Source organism: Pseudorasbora parva, chromosome 7 (assembly GCF_024679245.1).
Source record: "Pseudorasbora parva isolate DD20220531a chromosome 7, ASM2467924v1, whole genome shotgun sequence".
NCBI classification, from domain to species: domain Eukaryota; kingdom Metazoa; phylum Chordata; class Actinopteri; order Cypriniformes; family Gobionidae; genus Pseudorasbora; species Pseudorasbora parva.
The window spans coordinates 9,422,373-9,449,413 of NC_090178.1; the positions used below are offsets into that span (position 1 = coordinate 9,422,373).

Below are 27,041 nucleotides of genomic sequence, written 5' to 3' on the forward strand. Positions count from 1 at the left end.
CTGCCAGTGCGGGTGATACGGCGCGTCAGTGAGAGACCGTCTGATCAGTGATCAAGCGATCTAAAGGAGCTTGTTGGTTCGCTGAGCGTTTCCCATACAAACTGTTGGTTCGCTGAGCGTTTCCTATACAAACTGTTGGTTCGCTGGGCGTTACACACACACAAATACACATCACTGAGAGCTCACACAGGCTTGCAGAACGAACTGTGTGGAGCCGCGGTCATCTCCCTGAGTGCTTCAGCACACTAAAAGAGCAGCTTTCCATTCACAAAAGAGCAACACGGTTTGACCCTGCGTCTTTTTCAAGATGTCATTCAAACCGTGTATTCCTGGTATGCAACTGTTTCCTGTCCTCTTGACGGCCACGAGCGCATGTGAGATTGCTATCGTGGGTGATTCATGTTCTGGTAAAAGAACATGGTCACGTCGGCGCGTTGTTCGTCTCCCCCTTCTCATAAAGGGCTCGAGTGTTCAGCGCGCCGTGTGCCGTCGAGCGGCCGGCTGACAGCGGTGGTTGTCACGACAACCGGCGCGCGTCAGTCGGCGCTCTAGATGCGCGGTCGAGACTATGAAACCTCAGATGGGGTCGAGTCCCTTCGCCTATCCCCCGATCTAGTTCATTTCTAGTGTTACTGGAAAAGGGCTACTTTGGCTGATAAGCGCTGGTGGCCTGAGGATTACAGTGGGGATTCCCCGCCGGGTAAATCCCCTCGGGCCCCCACTCCTCTATCGCATCAAAAGCATGCTGAGACTCTGTTCGTGGGTGGTACGGATTCTCTCATGAGAACACGACCACGTCAGGGCATTGTTCGCCTTGCCTTCTTCATAGAGGCTTGAGCGCTCAGTGCGCTGTGTGCCGTTCTGACGGCCACGTTCACTGTCTCGCATGCCTGCTGGTAGTTGAAGGTGGAATCGCTGGTCCTAAAGAGAAAAAGGGCTAGCGTTTCATTTTTGGCTCTGGCAGAGGACAGATGTCAATTGCTGCATCGGAGAGAGGGAAATATGGAGGGTCAAAAGGGCCAAAAATGAGACAAAAAAAAAAAAAAAAAAAAAAGTATCATTGTTTTCCCTCTCTCACTGCCCTCTGCCCTGCACGCACGAGGGTAGTCCCAGCCCAGGGGTTGTGCAGGAACTGCGTGCGGTGTTGGACCTCGCCCTATGGGCGACGAAAATCACTGCACGCTCCCTGGGTCAGGCGATGTCCACACTAGTGGTCCAGGAATAGGGGGCTAACCTGACAGATATGCGCAAGAAAAGCCTGTCTGTCGGGCTGGCCTCCTCGGCGGCACCATCGAGAACTTTGCCCAGCAGTTCTTGGTGGCCCAAGAGCAGACGGAGGCGTTGCACCAGGGTGCCGACGACCAGCTGCTCGGTCGTCGGTCGCAGCGCCTCTGCCGGCTCGTCGCCGAGGGCATCCCCTCCTGCGTCCGCCTCCACCCTGCTAGAGCCGAGCAGCAGCCTCCACTGGAGGAGCAGGGTGCCGGACGCGAGGGACGCCCAACCCGTCCAGGGCCCGCTAACCGGCAGGCAAGCGCAAGGGGACGCGGCCCTGAGACGGGCCGGCTAGGGAGAACAGGAGCTGCTCGGGGGAGACGATGTTCGCATCCCTCCCCCACCCCCCCGGAGGAGGACCGGGGGGCCCTGACTGGTTTCGGTTCTGCCACTGGCTCTCCGGAGTCCAGCGGTACCCACAATTTAAGAGCAGTTTCCTCTCTCTCTGGGCCCCAAGAGGGTCAGGTTGGCAGTGTGCGACGCCCACGGGCCTTGTCACTCCTTTCCTACCCTCCCGTCGCCAGGGGGCAGTTGTGTGGGCCTCGAGGACGCCCCCGGGCCTTCTCACCCACACACTTCCTCTCTCGTGAGCACTCAGTCAACACTCCGGGCCGCCCACGGGCCTCCCGGGTCGGGGCTGAGTGCTTCACTTCCCTGCCTCCGGGCAGTGGGCAGCAGAGTGGGCTCCGAGGACGCCTCCGGGCCTTCTCACCCACTCTCTGTCCAAACCAGGAGTGCTCAGGCAACACTTCGGGCCGCCTCCGGGCCTCCCGAGTCGGGCCAGAGTACTCCGCTTCGCTGCCCCACCCCGGGCATGTCTGTGGTGCGGTTGGTCCCGCTTGCACGGTCTCTGGGGGCCTGGCTAGGTCTCCCCGGGCCGTCTCGCTGGCTCATCCGTACCATCAGACTCGGCTACGCGATTCAGTTCGCGCGCCGGCCGCCCAAGTACAGGGGCATCCTCTTCACCTCCGTGCGAAGCAGCGATGCTCAGGTCTTGAGGTCAGAGATCGAGGTCCTACTGGCGAAGGACGCAATCGAGCCGGTTCCTCCAGCCGATATGAAGACGGGGTTCTATAGCCCCTACTTCATTGTGCCCAAGAAGGGGGTGGGTTACGACCAATCCTGGACCTGCGAGTTCTGAATCGGGCCCTGCACAAGCTCCCGTTCAGGATGTTGACGCAGAAACGCATTTCCAATGCATCCGTCCCCAGGATTGGTTTGCAGCGATCGACCTGAAGGATGCGTACTTCCGTGTGTCTTTCTCCCTCAACACAGACCGTTCCTACGTTTGGCGTTCGAGGGGAAAGCATATCAGTACAAGGTCCTGCCCTTCGGGCTGTCCCTGTCGCCCCGCGTCTTTACGAAGGTCGCGGAGGCAGCCATTGTTCCGCTCAGAGAACGCGGCGTTCGGATTCTCAACTACCTCGACGGTTGGCTGATCCTAGCCCAGTCGAAGGACCAGTTGTGCGAACACAGGGACTTGGTGCTCAGTCACCTCAGCCAGTTGGGCCTTCGGGTCAACCGAGAGAAGAGCAAACTCTGTCCTACACAGAGGATCTCTTATCTCGGTATGGAGCTGGACTCGGTCAACCGGACGGCGCGCCTCACCGAGGAGCGAGTCCAGTCGGTGTTGAACTGCTTGAATATGTTCAAGAGCAGGACAGCGGTCCCACTGAATTCTTTCAGAGGCTCCTGGGGCATATGGCATCTGCAGCCGCGGTCACGCCGCTCGGATTGCTTCATATGAGACCGCTTCAACGCTGGCTCGAAGGCCGAGTCCCGAGGTGGGCGTGGCAGAGCGGTCAGTACCGGGTCCCAGTGACTCCTTACTGCCGCCAAACCTTCAGCCCGTGGTCCAGCACTTCGTTTCTCCGGGCCGGGGTGCCCCTAGAACAAGTGTCCAGGCATGCTGTGCTATTCACGGATGCCTCCACCACAGGCTGGGGGGCCACGTACAACGGGCATGCAGTTGCTGGTCTGTGGACGGGGCCGCAATTGCATTGGCATATCAATTGCCTCGAGTTACTGGCAGTACATCTGGCACTCCGCCGCCTCAAGGGGCCGCTGCGTGGCAAGCATGTACTGGTCCGTACGGACAGCACCACGGCCGTTGCGTACATCAACCGTCAGGGTGGTCTACGCTCCCGTTGTTTGCTCCAACTCGCCCGCCACCTCCTCCTGTGGAGTCAGAAGCAGCTGAGGTCGCTTCGGGCCATTCATGTCCCTGGTGTGCTGAACCAGACAGCCGACGAGCTCTCTCGTCAGCCGACACCTCCGGGAGAGTGGCGACTCCACCCCCAGGCGGTCCAGCTGATATGGGACCTGTTCGGAGCCGCACAGGTCGACCTGTTTGCCTCTCCGGACTCGACCCATTGCCAGTGGTACTATTCCCTGACCGGGGGTACCCTCGGCACAGATGCACTGGCGCACAGCTGGCCCCGGGACCTACGCAAGTATGCGTTTCCCCCAGTGAGCCTTCTTGCACAGACTCTGTGCAAGGTCAGGGAGGACGAGGAGCAGGTCTTGTTAGTTGCGCCGTATTGGCCCAACCGGACCTGGTTCCCAGAACTCACACTCCTCGCGACAGCCCCTCCTTGGCCGATTCCCCTGAGGAAGGACCTTCTTTCTCAGGGACGGGGCACACTATGGCACCCGCGTCCAGACCTCTGGAATCTTCATGTCTGGTCCCTGGACGGGACGCGGAGGTTCTAGATGGACTACCACAAGCTGTCGTAGACACCATCGCTTCAGCTAGAGCCCCCTCTACGAGGCGCCTCTATGCGCTGAAGTGGAACCTGTTCGTTGAGTGGTGCGCTTCCCGCCGGGAAGACCCCCGAAGGTGTTCGATCAGTGTCGTGCTTTCCTTCCTGCAAGATGGGTTGGAGAGAAGGCTGTCTCCCTCCACCCTCAAGGTATATGCTGCAGCAATAGCAGCGTACCATGATGTAGTAGAAGGTAAGTCCGTGGGGAAGCACGACCTAATCGTCAGGTTCCTCAGAGGTGCGAGGAGACTAAATCCTCCTCGTCCATCCTCGATACCCTCTTGGGACTTAGCTCTAGTGCTCCGAGCACTTCAGAGCCCTCCCTTCGAGCCTTTGGCGTCTTGTGAGCTGAAAATCTTGTCAATGAAGACAGTGCTCCTGACGGCATTGGCCTCGATCAAGAGGGTAGGGGACCTGCATGCACTTTCGGTCAACGAATCGTGCCTAGAGTTCGGGCCAGGTAACTCTCACGTTGTCCTGAGACCCCGGCCCGGATATGTGCCCAAGGTTCCTACCACTCCCTTCCGGGATCAGGTGGTGAACCTGCAAGCGCTGCCTTCGGAGGAGGCAGACCCAGCCCTGGCTTTGCTGTGTCCGGTCCGCGCTCTTCGCGCTTACGTTGACCGGACCCAAAGCCTTCGGACCTCAGAGCAACTCTTCGTCTGTTACGGAGGCCAGCAGAAGGGAAAGGCTGTCTCCAAGCAGAGGTTAGCCCACTGGATAGTGGATGCTATAGTCTTGGCCTACCAGTCCCAAGACGTGCCTTGCCCGTTCGGTGTAAGAGCTCACTCCACTCGGAGTGTTGCTTCTTCCTGGGCGCTGGCTCAAGGCGCCTCGCTGACAGACATATGTAGAGCTGCGGGCTGGGCGACACCTAACACGTTTGCTAGATTCTATAGCTTACGTGTAGAGCCGGTATCTTCCCGCATCCTCGCCCCCAGTGGCCAGGAGCGCTAAGTGCCCGTTCTAAGTGTCGGCTTGCGAAACGCCACTCCCGCCCTCTGGGCCGGATACGTGCGTCTATTGTCTCCAGTTGTGTTCCCCGGGAAACCGGCTAACCCTGTCGAGCTCCTCCGTCACCCCTCCGGTGTCAGACGTTGCGGACCGTCTGACGCCAGGCCTGCACCCGTATGCTTGTGAAACGTGGCTGTAGGCTGGGTTCCATATGTAGCGGTTCCCTCACGGCAACCCCATATGTGTATTCTTCCACGGTATCAGCTACCCTTCGGGCTAGCCCCGTGTCTTTCCCTCGACAGAGCCCGCTCTGTCGTCTCTGGGCGTGTTCTTTCCCCCCTTCAATCAGGCTGGAACCACCCCAGAGACTGCCATATGTTGCACTACCCTGCCAGGTTAGTCCTTATGTGTATTCTGCCACCTCTCCTTCCCTGAAGGACGTGGCCCCGCAGCGTACCCTCTCTCTCAAATACGAGGTAGGCACGCTTCCCAGCGTTATCCAATAGTCATTCTGAGTGGGTCTTGCAGAAACAGCAGTGACTGTACTCCCTGCTTGGAGCCCTGACTTCCGTACCATACTAGACGGTGCAGTGCGCTCAAGCAGGACGCTGGAAGGGCCAGCATCCTGGCGTTTTCCATAGGGATCCCATTCGTCGGTTCAGTTCTGACGTACGTCGAACGTGACCGACTGAAAGGGAACGTCTCGGTTACGTATGTAACCCTCGTTCCCTGAAGGAGGGAACGGAGACGTACGTCCCGTCGCCAGATGCTGTGCTTCCGCTGGGAGTCCGGTCACCTTTCGGCTCCTCAGCAGAAAAAGCGCTGATCTACCATTCCACTTCCTATTTATACCCGCGCTGCGGGGCGGAGCGTGGAATGCGTGATCGCATGCCAAATTTCATTGGCTCGTTGTTAGATGCTCGAAGTAGGATTGGTCTCTAAAGTAAGATCCCATTCGTCGGTTCAGTTCTGACGTACGTCTCCGTTCCCTCCTTCAGGGAACGAGGGTTACATACGTAACCGAGACGTTTTATTATATTTATAAAATAAATATAGGGAAATATAATTTAAAAAAACCTAGCGCCTGGAGGCGTATCGTGTGGGCGGAGCTAAAAGATGATGAGCGCGCACAAAGTGGTGACATCCTCAAGCGTGGAGAAGAAAACGCTACCCTAAATCAGATTCAACTAATACAGATATGATCCAGAATCAGATCCGGAGGCTGAAATAAATTGAACAGGAGAAACAACAACAGCAGGACGTCCGTCTCTGTGGTATGTACTGTATTTAGTGGCCTGTCAACATTCGTGTGTGTTTACTCGCAGTTTATGAGGACATGATTCGGTTTATGGACTATTGTATGCGACTAAACCTTAGCAGGAGCAAGCAAAACGGTTTTGCACGTCAGACTAGTGTAACATTATACATAGAACAACAATGGAGTAACCGTTAGCGCATCTGAATGATGAAGCACGCTTTGTGAGAACGCTAGCATTATGTTTGGGTGGTTTTACAATAATCAAACTGACACCTATAGTGGTCAGCTAAACAAATCGATTTAAACACACACCATAGATCACATGCTCCATTGATAAATTAACTATACCCAATCGTGTCGTTTACTGATGTTTACTCACGCGACGATAGCCAACAGCACAGACATTTGAAGCAGTTTTATTTTCACCGGCTGCTTCCAAAGCACGACCGAACCTTTATCGCTGGGACCGCTCCGTCAAAAACACACTTGATTTTGGGGAAGTCCTGTGACAGCAGCGACCATGCAGATCCACTTTTGTGACGCGACTGAAGCTATGTTGTGAAGCTTCCCGTCATTTCTGCGTTCAAATCGGTTCAAATGCAGCGCTGCCTTCCCGGAATGCTGTGCTGAAGCGTTGAAGTCGCTCGACGTCACCCATAGGAATAAAGTGGAGCGCAGCGCGGACGAGTGGATCTGCAGCTGAGAGAGTGTTTATGGGCGTGCATTTCCTCTCTCGTTCTAGTCACACGCGCGCGCACCCTGCCGGGAGAAGAGCCCGTACGGCCCATACAAGGACCTTCCGCTCTTATTAACGTCAAGTAGACCCATACTCGAAAAAAACTCTCCGAAACTTGTGAGAAACCGGAAGGAGTATTTTTGACACAGAAATACTCCATCAAATGTCCAACATTAGTTTTTGAAACTTTGTCTATGTTTAGGATGGGAATCCAAGTCTTTAACAGTGTAAAAAGCTCAGTATGCATGAAACAGCATTTCACCCCCCTTTAATTTAATGTTAAAAGCATGTAATGTGAGTTGTATTATAATTGTGCCTGGCCTTACTGAAAGCAGCAATGGATAATTCACCTCAGATCTTGAAAATAAATGAAAGTAAACAAGAACATTCAAACTGTCAACTGAATTTGAACAAAGAATAAAAAATAAAAAAAGCTAGTGAACTCAAAAATTATTGGTGGAATGCAAAGGTTTTGTAAGGCGAATGTAAAAACATTGACTGACTTTTTCCTCTCTTTCCGTATATATATTTTTTTTCCACCACCATGTCCTTTTAGGGGCTCTGTACCTTCCAAACTTCCGAAACTTCTGACACCAGTCAGCTAAACATTCATAAATATTGGCCATACAATTTAGTTTGATTTATAAAGAATAGCGATTAAGCCTGCAAAAACATTCCACATTTGCCTTGTTTATGAGGCAATATCATTTATGTGGCAGATGATAATGAGAATGGTGAAAAACACAGATTAAGCATGAATTAAAAATCTTACACGCATTGTTTGGACTGGAAAAATGGCCAGTCTGGTGCCTGCCTGTGTGTGTTATGCGGATGTGAGCTCTTTTGATGGGTCTTTGTGGGAAAAGACGTGCTCTGATGTGGCTCAAGTTGGTCACACTTCACTTCCAAACCTGTTTTTTTCCCCCTCCTGGGTCCAACGATCAGCGCAGGATGTTAATTGCAGGCCTCTGGTGTTGATTGCTTAGCTTGCCGGCTGCAGTTTCCTGTAAAATGCGTTTGGGCTGATCTGTCTGGCTCCAGCTGATGCCAATAAGCATAATTACACACTGTTTGTCTGAAAAATTACTCCGCTTTAAGGCGGGCATACACTGTGCGATTTCTGTGCGATTTCAGCAAGGTTACCAAAGCTCACGATTTATGTGCTCACACTGTATGGTCCGTTCGTCAAGCTGCTTGACTGCTCACACAATATGTGTGATATATATGTGATAAACAATTATATATATATATATATATATATATATATATATGTATATGTATATGTATATGTATATATATATATATATATATATATATATATATATATATATATATATATATATATATATATATATATATATATATATGTATATGTATATGATATTGTGTAATCTATCAGTCTTTATAATCTTTTTTTCCCCTTTGAAATGACTTTGATTTTTGATTGACACATGAATCCCACATAACGCCTGAACTAGTGTGTTTCTCGCTATGAGTTAGTGAGAGTGGAAGTGTCTTCTTGGTGAGCTGTGGAAGGATAGAGCAAGTTTGCACTGATTCTCCAGCTTTATTCTTCAGGGGTTTGGCCTATTTTACACTCTGCTAGAGCTTCACGAAAGCAGGCCTGCTTTGCCTGGATGCTGCTGTTTGAAAGTATAGAGGGTAAATGTGGCAGGGGCACATGGCTGTCTGAATCTTGTTGGGAGGGAGTGAGGGAGAGAGGGAGGGTTAATGACGTTCGCATCACTGCGGTGAACAGGCTGGACACAGTGCTGTGCTACTTCCTGTGTCTGTCTGTTCTGAAACGTTTCACAGTGTGCTCGGCAGGAGTGCTGCCAACTGTTCCACTGGGTGACTAATAATTATAATTATAATTTTAAAACCGATCAGGCATAGCATTATGACCTAATATTGTGTTGGTCCCCCTTTTGCTGCCACAACTGCCCTAACCCAGGCATGGATTCCACTAGACAACTGAAAGTGTGCTGTGGTATCTGGCACCAAGATGTTTGCAGCAGATCCTTTAAGTCGGACTTGTTTGTTCACCACATCCCAAAGATGCTCGATTGGATTGAGATTTGGAGGCCAAGTCAACACCTCAAACTCGCTGTGCTCCTCAGACCATTCCTGAACCATTTTTTGCTTTGTGTCAGGGAACACTATCCTGCTAAAAGAGGCCACAGCCAACAGGGAATACTGTTTCCAAGAAAGGGTGTCCATGGTCTGCAACAATGCTTAGGTAGGGGCTATGTGTCAAAGTAACATCCACATGGATGGCAGGACCCAAAGCTCATGCTTTCTCAGCAAAACATTGCCCGAAGCAACACACTGCTTCTGCTGGCTTGCCTTCTTCACATAGTGCATCCTGCTGCCATGTGTTCCTCAGGTAAGTAACACACACACACACCCTGCCATCCACGTGGTGTAAAAGAAAAAGAAAATTCTTCCAATGCTCCGTGGTCCCACTCTAATCCTCACTGCCCACTGTTGGCACTTTCGGCAGTGGAAAGGGGTCAGCATGGGCACCCTGACTGGTCAGTGGTTATGCAATCCCATATGCAGCAAATTGTGATGCACTGTGTATTCTGACACCTTACTATCAGAACCAGCATTAACATCTTGAGCAATTTAAGCTACAGCTCTTCTGTTTGATCGGACCACACAGGCCAGCCTTCGCTCCCCATGTGCATCAGTGAGCCTTGGCCACCTATGACCCTGTCGCTGGTTCACCACTGTTCCTTCTTTAGACCACTTTTGATAGATACTGACCACTGCAGACCGGGAACACCCCACAAGAGATGCAGTTTTGGAGGTGCTCTGACCCAGTCGTCTAGCCATCACAATTTGGCCCTTGTCAAAAAAAAAAATGTTCACAAAATGTTCACTTGCTGCCTAATATACCCCACCCTCTAACAGGTGCGGTGATGAAGAGATTTGTGATGAAGTGTTATTCACTTCACTTGTCAGTGGTCATAATGCTATGCCTGATCAGTGTATGCTGTAGTTATGAAATTGTGTTTATATTTTTATTTAAATAATTGTATAATTTGATTTAAACCATACCATAATAATACTATGGTTTTCATTAGATCAGTTAACGTCTAAACAGATGTGGCTGACTAAATAAACCTATGGGGTAAAACCATAGATGACACGAAGTCTCATCTCAGCACTTTTGATGAGTCTGAATATCAACATTTGTGAGATTTAGTCTGCTGAAATACATTTGAGGTTAATTGATCTAATTTTGTGTCTCTTGAAAATAGTGATCAATGACATTGTATTATGTTGAATATCAAAGTATTGTTGTTAATGAGGGATTTGTGATAACATCAGTGTTTTTATTGTGTTGTAAAAGTTCTAGTTTTTGTTTTGAAGTAAACATATAAAATTGGGGGTAAAATGACCACAACAATAGTGTTGTAATTATAATTAATGGTGTAATTAAAAGGTTATTATTCAGTATTTCCATGAATTAGATGTACCTTTCAGACATCTTCGCTTTCATTAAAACCTACATGTTAGTTGAGTGAATCATTCAATTTGAAATCATTCAATTTGCATTTATAGTGTTGCTATTATGACATATTTTTAATTAAAATATGGGCAATTAAATATGTAAATATGCAAGTCACTGAATAATTGTACCTTTCAAAATGAATCTCTTTTACTGGGATTCTGCTTTGTCTGTCATGGTTATTCAATTATTCAACTAAATTGTCCAAATTAAATTTTAAATATCATAGTTGATTTAGTATTTAACATTAATTACATATTAAATATATATAAATATTAATAAGATATATCAAAAGTAATTTAGTGTGGTAACATGGCCTCTGAATAATATTACATATTGTTCTATAACAACTAAATAAGTTGATATTTCGATAATTAACCACCGCAAACAAGGACATAGTGGAACATCATTTAAAAAAATAAAAGACAGCATACCAGAATCTAACCTTTACATTATGGTATTACAAATTTTGTTTTATTTATTTTTATGCATATCGTCATCATCTTTTTATTGCAGTGGTTTTTGGTGCATTTATGACAATATCAACTTTCTTTCTTTCTTTCTTTCTTTCTTTCTTTCTTTCTTTCTTTCTTTCTTTCTTTCTTTCTTTCTTTCTTTCTTTCTTTCTTTCTTTCTTTCTTTCTTTCTTTCTTTCTTTCTTTCTTTCTTTCTTTCTCATACCATGATAATACCATTGTTTTTGTACTTACCATGGTATGTTAATATGACAATCATTTAGTACAATAATACATACATGTCAAAATCGAATGGCATTACTGCTGAGCTCAATCACTGTATCATAGTGTCCACAGTAGTTTGCTTCAGCTTTTAAAGGCTCAGTTGTAGTAGAGTGTCTCTGTTTTTCATATTCTTCAGTTTGTTCTGGGAAAAGAAACCATAAACAGAAACACTTTTAATTTCTATTCCGATGTTGACATAGTTGATTTTTCAGAGCATGTTTGTGTCCTGTATGTCTAAAGCGATTGCATGTTCCAATTTACTCTTGTGCAAAGCAGACAGAATTAGATTTACAAAGATAATCGCCCTTGTCTTTAAAAAAAAAAAAAAAAAAGAGGGGGAAAAAGCACAAATTTTTGATTTGTGTGGTTTGAGAGTGCTGTTTTGTTCTGGCACACAGTTACACCAGATTAAATAAATCCTCTAGCAGGCCATGGCCAGAATCTCCACCAATCAGCGGCAGGCTGAAGCATGTAATGCTGCCCATATCCCAGAGAAATATCTCCATCTCTGCTCACAGGTCATCCATTACAACCTGTTTCAGCCTCGCTCTGGGCCCCCAGCATGCCCTGCGGCCGCTTATAAGTCTGTGTGCGCTATGCCACTGACATCAGGGAGAATGATTAGAGAGAAGGGCATTCGTGAAATTCTTCAGCACATTTTAGACAACATTATGTGGGATTTACTCGACTGCCAGTGAGGGAAGATTTGATTTCGGTTAAAAATGACGTCCTGACATCCGATTCTAACACTACCGAAAGGACTGACACTGTTAGTGTGCTGTTTTCTACATCTGCTTGCAATAGATTTTCTTCATTCAACGGTTTCCGTTTGTAGCAACGGTTTGAGTGGCCTTATTTCAGTAAGCTTGTGGCTGACGTGTGAAGGTGCGTATAACAATTCTCTGTTTTCTAACATTTAGACATGTAGCTGGGGCCCCCGAGGGTCGTAATTTCATGTTGATTGGATTGTACCCTTACACTCTTGCTTATTATTTTATTTTGCTTTCACTTCACATTCAGGGCTAGTTGTTATTTTTTTCTAAAATTAACATTTTTATGTATTTGCTCTATTTTCCATCATTTAGAGATGGGGATTTTGATAACTTTATGTTCTCAGATACATTTCCTTTCATAAGTTTGGGATAGAACTAATGTTTAACATGATAGTTCCATCCTTACATCTACTATAATACAATATATTATTAGTCCTGAGAGTCTTTAAATCAGTGAATAAATGCATAGATCCATATTTCTTGTTTGTGTGATTGAATTGACTGGTGGCATAATTTTTGTTTAGCGTCCCAAAGGTTCTGGGTTCTAATCCGCCCTTGCATAGTTTTCCCCCCCTTTCCATTCATCACAGAATCCTCAAAAAAATATATATCATGTTTTTTTTTTTTCAAAAGCACCAATCAAGATTGTTATATCAGTTGTTATATCAAGAGCAGGAACATGTTTGTGTGCATTTTGTTTTGTGATTACACTGGAAAGAATAGCGCTGTCTCACAAACGGTGCTAAAGCAATGGAGAGCTTCTGTGTGAAGACTTGCACAAGCCACAAGAGAAGACTGTTGCCTTCTGCTGCTTATATGAGCAGCAACGAACACTCAGCGTGATTAAAAAACAACATATTGCAGTATCAGATCACCTCTGACTTAATTTCATGCAAGTTAATTGGAGATGCCTCCTTTCACTAAGGTACATCTATTCCATGATATGTTTCCAAAGATGGTGGTGACATATATTAAAATAAATAAACACTACAAAACTAAAGTAAAGCGGTACCCAACAAATTGCTGCCTCATTTAAATATAATAAAACACAAAAAGTCCAGGCCTGGTCTTCTCTCGTTTTCCACCCCCTCCTTTTATCCTTCCGGAGCTCCTCCATGAGGCTCGAGACCGGTGCACTCCGTTCCCACGGGTCTCGGCCCCACCCTGCTTGCTACAATAATTGTATACAAAATTCTCAATCGGCAGTATTTATCTACATACAATGTTGGGAAGGTTACAGATTACAAGTCACCCTATTTAAAATGTAATAAGTAGTCTAACAATTTCAATTACTTTATTAAAGTAATGTAACTGATTACGTTTGATTACTTTTTGATTACTTTTCTCATTTCCAGCAATGGAACACATTTTTGTCACTCGCCATGGTGGCAACTCTCAGACAGGTTGTAGCCTAAAGCTTCCAACGGCAATGTGGATTGATGTAATTGGCAGACGTGGTGTGCTGCAAATTAAAACAAGAACCAATCAAAAGCATCAGAATAGCATCCCTTCCTTTTACAGAAGATATTCAGATGTAACCCCCTTTGTAATCATTAACGTTTTAATAAGTAACTGTATTTTAATTTTTAAAAAAATCTCAGTAAATATACTGCTAATTGATTACAGTTGCATTTATTTTGTAATTCAATTATGTTACGTTATCTAGTTACATGTAACTAGTGACTCACCACCACTGTCACATTCATATATGTATGTATATATATATATATATATATATATATATATATATATATATATATATATATATATATATATATATATATATATATATATATATATATATATATATACTATTTTGCACTTTAATACTAGATGTTACAAGCAACCCTATGGTTTGTGTTTTGTGATATCTGTTGTTTTATGAGTCTCTGTGTGTCTGTCCAGGAAATTATTTCTTAGTTCAGTGAACAATTGTGTGCATTGACTCAAATGAATAATTTAATCTGGGTTTTTTAATTATTAGCTGAAGTGTGTAGTTTAAAAATTAATTACAAAAATGAAGTGAACTGACTAACTCCAATTCTAGCATTGCTATATTCATATATAAGCCTTGTGTTGTGCGTCCTTAGGGACATTTTTGTATTTTACTTGTATGGTACCACCATAGTATGACTATTTTATGACATTTTAGATGGTATGATACAAGCAATTCCGCTGAACTGACTTAAGTTAAATGGATGTCTCTTCTTCGACACCTACAAATTTATACTCTACCAAGCGACTCTTCAGTACCTGCTTCGAGTCGGATGACATCTTGCCCCTTTCTATCCATTGTGAATATGTCTCTAGTGTTCCAATAAGCACTATCACTTAGGAATGGAAATAAGATCCCTTGTGCACCACTAAGCACCATCACTTTGGGAGTTAGATCTCTAGTGTCTAGCCTGCCGTGCAGAAGTAATCAGACAGACAATGCTTTTTAATCTCTGACCAATTTCAGAGAGAGTCCCCTCAACCAAACAAAAAAAAAGTACAACAATTTATATAGAATAAGTGCATGGCAAAGGTGTCATGATTCATTACAAAAATGTTCTCTAATATGATTGGTTCTTTATAAATATAATTCTCTATTTGGTAAAAACATATTTGGATTGATACTTCAATTTGTTGCTAGGATCATGAGGTTAAATGTATCATATTCAGACAGCTGTCTATAGTTTCCCCCCCTCTTTTGTTATATTCAGGCATAGACTACTAACTTTTGCCCAAGTGTTGGGAAAATGTTTTTTTAAAAGCATATAAATCAAGAAAAAAGAAGGTTAGTGATTCATAAACATTTCCCTTACAACGGGCCTGTTGTTCAGGACATTTTGTTCTGTTAAATAGACTTTGACTTAACCTGACAGAGAAAATCTATGAATGAAATCAATGTGTGAATACAGGTTGACTATTGTAGAAAACACCCTTTGTTAGAGATAATTTGTGAGAAATCTGTGTGTGGAGCTTTGTACTATTTTGTCCCTTGTTTTACACTCTAAACTAGTTAACATATAGGTAAAATCACGTGACTCTAAAACTTCTTTTCCTCCTGTATCCACTCAGCTTTCACACCTATGAAGAGATACTACTAGTTAGCCGCAGTGCTAATCATGCTAAGGATGAAAAAATGCTGTAGGTTATTGTGCAGATATGAGTAATGCTGTAGGATATGTGACATGTTCAGTAGTTTAAATCTGCCCACCTGCATACTAAACACAGACGTAATGCCCAGCTGAGCTATCATTGCTTTTGATATGGGACAGGTGGCGTTAGCCATTACATTAGCATCCAGTGCGTTTCAGGTATTCATAAACGTGTGTGATGTAATGCATTGGCCTGCCAGGTGTGTGCATGCTTGTGGAAACTATAGAATGGACGTGAATGGAAGCGAATATAACTAATTATAGCACATTTTTGTTAGCGGAAGCTTATGCTAAAGTACATTGTTCATGTTTATTATTTATGTATATTAGATTCTACATTTAAAAACTGCTGTTCCTCACCATTCTTTTCCAGAAACACACACACAATCCCAACCAAAAACAGGCGTCTGCAGTGCTCTGGATTTGTGAATGGTGCACGACTGTGTCAGGCTGCTGTTGAATAATGCAGCAGGACACGGCGGCCATAGTAAAACCCCAGAGCAGAGCCCAGGGGACGCGGGAGATACGATCATTAATCAGTCAGTACATGTACATGCTCAGAAACAGCTCACAGATCTCTCCAGACCCTTGAACAGCACGCTAAAGATCACAGCGCCCTGCAGAGAAACAGATAGCTATTATTAAACTGTGGTTTCCTCATCGCTAGCTGGTGCGCTAGCTTCATATGCAGATCATTTGAACGTTTACTGTGATATTTGTAGTACAAATTTGTTACATTTATTGCTCTGAAGTTGTGCCTTCATACCTCAGGAGACTTAATGAATTTCCCAGTTGTTTATTCAAGTATCAACATTGACTCTGACGTTTCTACTGAAAGTCCTTAGGAGAAATTAAAAAGACATGAGATGATTATTAATTTAAGCCTCAGACCACGGACCGCTGGCTGAACGTTTGACACATTTGGCACGCTTAACACTTCAGGATTTTTGAAGTCATCATCTGATTGGTTGACTTCTGCAAGATTTCTGCTGGATTTTCAAACGTGTGTGAAGTACCTAAAGTTTGCAGCATAAATTGCTTTTAAAATACGTCCAAGAGTTTTAAAGGGATACTTCACCGCTTTTTCATATTAAACTATGTTATTCCCTTAATTAAAATGAGATGATACATACCTCTCGTCTGAGTGCGTGCACTTAATCTCTCTGACGCGCAGTGGCGATCTGATAGCATTTAGCTTAGCCCACTAAGCCCAGTTCATTCACTATGGTATCAAACAGAGATCAAGTTAGAAGCAACCAAACACCTCCACGTTTTCCCTATTTAAATACAGTTACACAAATAGTTGAACGATCAAGTTTGGTGACATAAAACGTGGCGCTTTTCTAAGCGGATTAAAAAGGAGAACTATAATGTATGGCGGAATAGCACTTCTGAGAGTACTTTGACTCGGCACAGTAAAAAGTCCCGCCTGAAACATACTCCCTCACATCTCCCCCTCACCCTCTCATTTCTGTCAATGGGGGGAGGGGGAGATGTGAGGGAAGGTTTAGGCTATTTTCATTTCATTCTGGTTTGAAGTCAATAGCGCAGTATTTATTTTTATTTTTTATTTTTTTTTATTTAAAGGCCATGTTAGTAATATGTGCATATATGTGGGTTCACAACGCCCATCAGAGCTGGACAAAGTACACAGCTTTATTACTTGAGTAAAAGTAACAGTACTACTGGTCAAATATTACTCTGTTGCAAGTGAAAGTTGTAAAAACTGATTTTTAGTAAAAAAATACCGTAAAAAAAGTAAAAGTACAGAAGTATTTGTTTTCAAAAGTACTTAAGTATCAAAAGTAAATTTCCTTTTTCATGTCAACGCATTACTTTATCAGTGTTGTATAAATGCACATTATGCCACCATGGGTTAAGCCAGTCAGTGATGCTCGATCTGACATGCTAGCATACAACTAACTTAAACTAATTTAAATACTTGTATAAAGGTTACAAAGCCCTTTACAAAGCTGCTGTGGCTTTAAGGCCGAATGCACGGATCCAATACACTGATACACATCTGATATTCTCCAACTGTTTACCTTTACTTATTACATGGCTCTGTGAAATACTTGATTCTGATTGGTCAATCGCGCATTCCAGCGGGATGCTATTCCCAAGTAACACCCGCTCATCCGGGTACTACGAGTTATCTTGGTCGGTGCTACTTCTATGCTTAACGCTGGCACCATCTTGTGGCTTAAACAGCCGTGGGTTATAATGGAAGACTTCAAGGCAGGTTTCCTTTATAACGTTTTTAATATAGATCTTTTCTTACACAAACGCATCGATTCGAATCAGAAGGCTCTATTAACCCATCAGAGTCGTGTGGAGCACGTTATTTGACGGACAGCTGCATTTTTTATGGACTCCAAACACAACTACAACTACTGCTGGGATTAACGTTAGCCTGGACTTTTTAAATATAACTCCGATTGTATTTGTCTGAAAGAAGAATGTCATATACATACATGATAACTTGATGGTGAGTAAATCATAGGCTTGGTTTTTCATTTTTGGGTGAACTAACCCTTTCAGCATTCATTTTCAACATTTAGCAAGGGCATATGGCAAATCTTCAGCAATAGATAAAGGCTTAAAGCAGGTTGGAACTGTTTTTCTTCGCGGAAGGTTTGCGTAAGAGCTAATAAAATATTTAATCTCAAGACAATATTTTGTGTCTAATTTATTTGAGACTAGTAGCCGTGTAATAAGCGTATTAAAGCGCTTATTTTTTAATCCGCTTCGCGTCGGGCTTCGCATTGGGGTCCTGATCACTCTGTCGGGGTTTATTCTGCGATAACAACCGGCTGGGTGTACATTATCCCTTACTTAAGACATAATCAACTTTGTTTATGCGATTACTAGCCAAAATGAACATTTTGACATCCGTCTTCTTTCATTTTGCTATAAACTATAAATGTTCAAAAAATGTTGGGAAAAACCCAAACACCTTTTAAAGAAGAAAAAAATCATCCACATGTAACCCCATCTGTTCAGACAGGGACTCGAACCCTGGTCCGCCGGCATGAGAGTCGGACGCTCTAACAAGGAGGCTAAAGGCTGCAACCTCTAGCGTCCGTCTCTAGAGCGTCTTTTGAGGTCAGAGGAGTGAGGTTTACTCGCACAGCAACTACCACTAGCTGGCCTCCGTTACACTCACCCCCCTAAACCTCACTCCCAGCCAGGTCACGGCACCAATGTAACCCCTTCTGTTCAGACCGGGACTCGAACCTGGGTCTGCCGGCATGAGAGTCAAACGCTCTAACAAGGATTCTAAAGGCTGCAACCTCTAACGTCAGTCGCTAGAGCATCTCTTGGGGTCAGAGGAGTGAGGTTTACTCGCACAGCAACTTCTACTAGCTGGCCTCCGTTACACACAGACTTTCAAAGCTGCTACAGAAATGACTTTCGACTTTGAGGACCTTGATAGAAATGTAGTGGAGTAAAAACATAGACTGTAAAAAAATATGGACGTAGTGTCCGTGACGTCACCCATAGGATTCCGATAAGCCGTTCTGAAGCTTAAAGTAGGGGCGAGCTGGGCGTTGCCATCTTGTGAGCGAGTCAACGCGTGTCACTCCCGGATAACAGAAAATGGGCAAAAAGGCGGGATGTGCGCGGAGCTGAGGTGACGCAATAACTATAGACGGCGGATAAATGGCTATCCACTTGTAACCACGCCCTTAATTATGCAGAACCTTAAGGCTTTATATAACGTAAACGAATGAGTTATAAAAAAATTCACCCCCCTCAGAGTTGTCATGAAGATCAAAATTAGCCATATAAGCCAAAAACACAATTTGTACCAGGCTGTAAACATGTTTTTTTCTGCTTTAAAGTTGAGAATTTTAACATGGGGCTCAATGAGATTCTGCTCCCTTCTGGAGCCTGTCCCTAGTGGCCAGTTGAGGAATTACAGTTTACATTACTTCCGTATTGGCTTCAAGAGAGATCGCGGGAGGTCGCCGCTTGAGTAAAAAGTAGGATATTTGTCTTTCAAATGTAGTGAAGTAAAGTCATAAGTTTCCAGAAAAAATAATACTCAAATAAAGTACAGACACTCAAAAAGTGTACTTAAGTACAGTGCTCGAGTAAATGTGCTTAGTTACTGTCTACCTCTGACGCACGTACACTGCTTATTTTGTTTAGAACGGATTTCAGTTAGAACACATGTTGTGAACGCAAGCACACAGTTTGTTGTTTTCTGGCTAATTGTGTCATTAGGTTCTGTGCTCCTTTTGGTTTTTGATATTACTGTTATCATATAGGAGAAGCCACACTACAGGATTGTGCTTCAAATCTACTGACTCTTCCAGAATTTGATCACAATGGTCAGACGACTGTCAGTGAATATGTAACATTAACGATCCAAGACTTCTGATTTTGGCCCAGGATCTGAGGATCAAAGCTCGTTTTGGGCTAGTTTTGTTGTGAAAACCTGGCAACTCTGCTGTTGACGGTCACGTTTTTCTGTAGGTGCATTCACAAATCTAAGATTTAAAACTGTCAATATAAATCACCATACATGAAATGTATTTGATTGTTTTTACTTCAAGAATGACCTCCCTGCTGACATGATCTTATCGCTTGTAGCACTCCTTGCGCACGTGAGGCATATCGGCATAATTATTTCATATCATATTTCATATAATTATTTCGCTTTTTATATTTTAAGTGTTTATCGGTCGATTCCGATGTTGTGCCGATAATATTGTGCATCCCTAATTGAATCTCTTGTTCTGACAGAAGGGATGTAATATAGGTTAGATTGGTCACAAACATGCTGGTATGGGAAAAACGGCTGCATTGTAGCTTTTCAAGACTCTAAACTTTACTCTTTAATGGATGGAGTTTTTTCTCTAGCATCTCTCAGGGCTTCCTATGAGCCAAATACTCTTATTCCCTCTGAAGATGAAACTCATATGCCAGGGACACTAGTGTCATTTGTCTTTTCTGACACATACAGCCAGCACTGTTGTAACCACATTAGTGGACGGTTGTTTTTATAAACACAGCATGCATTTAACAAATTAGATGTTGCTTAAAAAAAGAATTACAATAAGTTTAGATGGTGCTGCTGCTTTGTCTGGATTCGCATGTGATTTCAGCATCAGATGAAGCATTTACATTAGTTACAGGATTTTGATGCTGACTTTGCAAGTTTACATATTGTTTCTTATTGTTCCAAGTCTGTGTAACGATTTTAACATCAGTGTGAAAGCTGGTTTCCAAACTGTTTTACCTGCATAATCTGACCTGTTTAAAAATAACAGCATTTTGAACTAGCTAAATAGGATTTAATTTTACATATCAGGAATTGATTTGATATTGAAAAGTGGTGGATACTTTCCAGAATGGAATAAAGTGGGTGGAGAAGTGATTTAAAACTGCTTGTGATGTATGTAGGTGCCTCTGCACCAATATGTGAATCTAAACATAAGGTTGCAAAATGTGTCAAGTCAAATGTATTTATAGTGCTTCTTTCAATACAGTTTTAAAGCAGCTTTACAGAAAATCATGATGTTAATGTTAATGTTATTTTATTTTTTTATATTTTAATATCTCCATGCCTTACTGTCACATTTAACAGATTAGAGATGGCCGAAAATATAGTTAAAATTTTGTGATGATACAAGAAATCAAGCAGTTGAGATATGCTATATGAAGCCGTGCTGCAAATTTTTGTTGAAACGATGATAATCTTTTATGAAAAAGAGAAAGGTGGAAACATGGAGGTGTTTCAAGTTAGTAATTGGTCTTTATGATGACCTTTGAGATTTTAGTAACTCTTTCCCCACCTGTGTTTAAAAAAAAACAGTTGCCAGCCACCGCCAGCATTTTTGATCATTTTTACAAAATTTTCATGACCCCCAGAATATTTAGCTGTGTGAATATCTGCTTTTAAACAAAAAACAAAACTGATGGCGTCTTATACACACAGATGGAGTAGATAAGAGTCCATCAAAACCACCAATGCTTGCACAATCCTATAGATCGTTTTGGGTCGATATTTAATTTAGTAACCTTAGGCAGTTTATATTATTTTATAATATATCAAATTTATATGCTGTTTAATGATGATGATCACATTATTTTAATTATGCATCTGCTTACATATCAAACTTTCTCGTTTCTGCTTCTTCTTCACATGTCTTTTGAACAGGAGACTCAGTAATCTTTCAGAGGATGTGTAATAGCAGCCCCTACCGCATAACAGTGAAACAATGAAGTTTCCATCAATGGCGGAGAAACAGTTAATAACTTCACTCTTTTTTTTTTTACCGACAGGAAAAGAAGCCCATCAGCAACCAGGGATCCAAACCAAAAATACGACCAAAGGGAGGAAAAGGCGGAGCGTTCGCAGTATGCCCCAGGAGAGGGCGGCATGCCACGATCACCGTCTGACTACGGGGCCGGAGACCGCCAATGGCGGGGAGGCTACGGCCGCTCCTACGAGGACGCAGAGGTAGCGCGAGGGGCATACCGTGCTCAGCGGGGCGGTTGGCGCTCTCAGGAAGAGTACCCTCCGGAACCCGGCTTCCTGCCTGATGGCCCGCCCCTCAGCGAGCACGAGCTACAGCGACAGCGGCAGGAGGAGTACCAGAACCGCTACCGCAGCGACCCAAATCTGGCCCGATACCCGGTCAAACCACAACCTTATGAGGAGCAGATGCGCATGCACGCCGAGGTCTCGCGCTTCAGGCACGAACGCCGTCACAGCGATGCCTCCCTGGCGTACACGGAGATGGAGGAGCCCCTGGGGCCCCTGCGAGGTCCCCACTACTCACCGGGTCCCGGACACACCCACTGGAGGTCCAACCACAGCCCCCCCAATGTGGACTCCCTCCACAGGCAGCAGCTCTTGGATCCCGCCTCGGCTGTGCGGAAGAGTAAACGAGAGAAGATGGACAGCATGCTGCGGAATGACTCACTCAGTTCCGACCAATCAGAGTCCGTCAGGCCGCCGCCACCCAAACCTCACAAGACCAAGAGGGGCGGCAAAATGAGGCAGGTGTCTCTGAGCAGCTCAGAGGAGGAATTGGCCACCACGCCTGAGTACACTAGCTGTGAGGACGTGGAGATCGAGAGTGAGTCTGTGAGCGAGAAAGGTAATGAAGCTATTTATAAATTATATATACAGAATTTATAAAAAATAAAATAAAAAAAACACTACCATTCAAAAGTTTGAGGTTGGTAAGATTTAAAAAAAATAGTTTGAAAGGAATCTCTTCTTATCAAGCTGTATTTATTTCATTAAAAATACAGTAAAAGCTAGACTGGGTAAACCCAGCCTGATTTGATTTCGCCCGTCAACTTTTGAAACCCCGTACATTTCCACTGCTTCTTTTACACTTTTGCGGGAACCAATCACAGACTGGCTTATCCACCTGGCTCGCTATTTGCGTTTAACACGATGACAGAGACAATTTGGGTCGTTGCCTGTTTATCACGCCTCTTGGGTCTGATTGGCTGAAGGACTATCAAATTGCGTACAGAGTTATTAGAATAATGCAAGTTGATCACACCTCTTGTGGTCTGATTGGCTGAAGGACTATCCAATTGCGTACAGAGTTATTAGAATAATGCCAGTTGATCACACCTCTTGTGGTCTGATTGGCTGAAGGACTATCCAATTGCATACAGAGTTATTAGAATAATGCCAGTTGATCACGCCTCTTGTGGTCTGATTGGCTGAAGGACTATCCAATTGCGTACAGAGTTATTAGAATAATGCCAGTTGATCACGCCTCTTGTGCAGTAGAAAATACAGAGCAGACTCCCTAGACCAATAATCAGTCTTAAATGAAAGTAAAAGCAGTAATATTATGAAATATTTTTACAATATAAAACATGATTATTTTTTAGAAACATTTAAGAAATGTTTTTATTATTATCAATGTGGAAAACAGTTGTGATGCTTCATGTTTTTGTGAAAACTGTGATCATTTTTTTTTCTTTGATAAATAGAAAGTTCAAAAGAACAGCATTTATTTGAAATATACTTAGTTAATGTATTACTGTCATCCTTACTGAATACAAGTAGCCTGACGTGGTCATACTCAATTCTAGTCAGAATATGAGTCTGAAACTACTCCATTGGGCTGTGATTATGAGGCGTGTTTCAACCGAACCAGGAAAGACCTCAATTGGATTAGACCTACAACCAATCAGAGCAACGGAGCGACGCATTGTCAAATGTCAACAGACAGAGCTCAACTACTGTGTTGCCAAGTCCGCGTTTTTTTTTTCCGCGGTTGTTTTATATGTCCAAGGCTTGAAAGAAACTACTATTATGTGATATATAGCAATTTATTACACGGCTCTGTGAAATACTTGATTCTGATTGGTCAATCGCGCATTCCAGCGGTACGTTATTTCCAGATAACACCCGCTCATCCGGGTACTACGAGTTATCTTGACCGGTGCTACTTCTATGCTTAACGCTGGCACCATCTTGTGGCTTAAACAGCCGTGGGTTATAATGGAAGACTTCAAGGCAGGTTTCCTTTATAACGTTTTTAATATAGATCTTTTCTTACACAAACGCATCGATTCGAATCAGAAGGCTCTATTAACCCATCAGAGTCGTGTGGAGCACGTTATTTGACGGACAGCTGCATTTTTTATGGACTCCAAACACGACTACAACTACTGCTGGGATTAACGTTAGCCTGGACTTTTTAATTATAACTCTGATTGTATTTTCCCTTTCAGCATTCATTTTCAACATTTAGCAAGGGCATATGGCATATCTTCAGCAATAGATAAAGGCTTAAAGCAGGTTGGAACTTTTTTCCTTCGCGGAAGCTTTGCGTAAGAGCTAATAAAATATTTAATCTCGAGACAATATTTTGTGTCTAATAATTATTTATTTGAGTCTAGTAGCCGTGTAATAAGCGGGATAATGTACACCCAGCCGGTTTTTATCGCAGAATAAAACCCTTCAGAGTGAATTTTAGCAGGCAATCTTGCCAAAATAACACACACTTAACCACCCAAACACCATTTTCCCTCCGGAGAACCCCCCGAGAAGCTATTGTTTAAGGGCTAGTAGTTGGCAGATTTTTTGTAAAAACGTGGCAACCCTGTCTGCACACCCGCTGGAATAAACGATCTTAGCCGGTGATAAAAGAATTTATTGATACATAGAGTACTTACCCAACATGATCATCATCTTTGAGAGAAATAGTGAAGGTGAATGCAGATACAAACAAGCTCTCCGTTTAGGATTCGAGTAAATATAATCCAAGCCCCTTTGATGACGTGCATGATAACGTTACTGTTGATCATCTGTCTGTCATCGTCTAAAGCCCGCCCTGATGATTTCATTGGTCCGAACAGTTTCTGTTCGGGGATAATTACTCCTCTATGGATCGAGGCCAGACCGAATTGCCCGACCTAAAAATGTTGTGGGCGGGGCTGAGTTCGGCTGGCATCCAGGCTAGAATACAAGTATTCATTAAAAAAAAAAATCTTACCACAAACTTTTGAACTAGTGAATGTTTATGTATAAAGATCTAGTGCTAATAGTTTAAAACTGTTGCTAATATTAGTTTTATTTACATGGAAATAACTTAATCATATTTTGTAGTAATTTTTCATATATGCTGATAACCGCTGATTGATGCTGGTGCTTCACCGTGTGTGAGAGAGAATTGATGCTGTGTGATTGAATTGCCGCTGTGTGTGTGTGTGTGTGTGTGTGTGTGTGTGTGTGTGTGTGTTTTTTGGGGGGGGGGGGGTGTCAGGGAGTATGAAGAAAGACCTGTGTGTTTATTTCAAGATGACTTGCTGTGTCCGTCAGTGTCAAGCTTCATGCTACTCACTATTTAAAGTAACTTAGTCAAATTACAAAAAAGTAGTTAACTGCAATGAAGTAAAAAAAACATGATGCTGAAAATCAGTGTTATCTAAATATTTGGCTATAAAAAGACATAAAAGGGACACAAATCAGTGAATCGCGTAATTTTGAACTGGTTCATTTACATAAACTGTCCAAAGGAACCAATTTACTAGAATAAATTGGATACCCACACATCTCAGGAAATGTTTTTTGATTATTTCCTAAGCTGCTGGAAAATTACTTGTCCTTAGTTACTCTCACCAGATAAAACCGGTGTCCATTTACAGTATGTATGACTTGTGTGTGTTGCTTTCTACCTCTTCATTGTTTTCTCTCGGTTGTCCTCCTGTGACAGATATTGCTGGGTCTTGGTTCCCTCAGATCAGATGTAATGGATTGTGTTACATAACAAAGGGATAGCGTGGAAAAGAAAGAGAAAGAGAAAAGGAAAGAAAAAAAGGAAGAGCAAGCGAGAAAGAGAGATGAGATTATATTGTAGTATCATAAATATTAATATTACAAGTGCACTTTGTTTTCTGGTTTCAAGTTTTAAAGGCAGACATTCTCCCGTCAAAATACCATACAGTTATGCAAAACAAGGATAAATTATTACAATTAAATTGTGACGTTTTTATACATTACGACAATATTTGTTGTATTGCATTTAATATAAATAAAGGATCAATGATTTGATAATCGTCATTAAGAAAAATGGGAAATACAAACAAAAGCACACAATTATAATAGTGAAGTAATCAAGGGCATCTTCGTTTTACATGATTAATTCATACAGCAATCATTTTGATATCCACTTGGCTCTTTTCGTTCACGGTTTTGGTTTAGTCGTGGGTGCAAATATATTGCGACAAGATTGGTTAATTGCATCTCCAGTGCACTTTATTTACTGTGTAGACAACAAACAGGAAGATTTCTGGATTGGGTCCAGGTGATGGAGATAGGACAGAGAATTGCAGTGAGAACAACTGAGTCCGAGCCACTTATATAAGCATCCTAGGGACAAAACCCAGCGTACAGTTCTACATTATTGATGTTCCGCTCTTCCAGGTTTCACAGCTACACTTCTAACCAGAGGAGAGGAGTAACGCTCTCTCTGAAGGTCAGGTGGGTTTTAGGGAGGAGGGGAGAGCACATCAGGCCAGATAAGACTGCATTTCCCGTCCGCTTTATCGCACATGAGAGCCGAGCGCAGAGGAGATACTGCACAGGGATAGTAGCGTTTCTGCATCATTACAAATTGACAATCAACCATTCTACTTGGTTTCATCATAGTGTTATTGGTTCAGCTGGTTCATATACAAACATTGTCTTCACTTTAAAAGATAGTTCACCCAAAGATGAAAATTCTGTCATCATTTACTCACTCTCGAGTTGTTCCAAGCCTAAAAGATTATGAATAGGGGTAACCATACGGTTGATGGATGAGTAAATGATGACAACATTTTCATTTTTGGGTGAACTATCCCTTTAAGGTGTGTGCATTTTTATGCTAAAATACTCTCTTCCATCCCAGTTCAAATGAGCCTGTTCAGACAACTGTAAGTAGATTGATTTCACAGAAAAGTCAAATCAAAACATTGTTCTGTTTGTTTGATCAGACCGGCATAGGAACAGTGGCTTAGCCAAACGTGTGTGTGGGTCGTGGCTACCTGTTTTCTTGATCAATAGCAGATGGGCTGAGTGTAATATGTCATGAATGTGGCACTAGTGGTGCAGAAATGATTATGAAACAAAATTCTTGAAAGTATGAGGGTCCGTGACTCTACCATTAGAGAAAGCGTAACCGCTAACTTGGACAATATGTGCCTTGATAACCAATCACATTACAGCCTTGACGTCACTGAATTTCTTTCAGAGTTGTGTGACAGTCTAGCCTAGAAATCTAGACACCCTAGCTGCAGCAAATTTAATCAGCCGCGAGTGTCGTCTAGCAACTCTCACTACACTTCTGAGCTGTAAACGCCAAACTTTGGTCAGGCCAATCACATCGTGTATAGAGTTGGTGGGCAGGGCCTAAC

General features: G+C 43.4%; 1 protein-coding gene across 34 annotated transcripts in view; it reads left to right on the forward strand.

The window, feature by feature from the left end:
• Window positions 1-27,041, forward strand: part of rims2a (regulating synaptic membrane exocytosis 2a) — a 307,760-nt gene that overhangs the window by 102,939 nt on the left and 177,780 nt on the right. For all 34 annotated transcript variants that reach the window (XM_067448016.1, XM_067448017.1, XM_067448023.1 and 31 more), the window contains one exon: window positions 21,450-22,270. In XM_067448016.1, coding sequence (XP_067304117.1) covers window positions 21,450-22,270 — 821 coding nt within the window. The remainder of the gene's footprint in view (window positions 1-21,449; window positions 22,271-27,041) is intronic.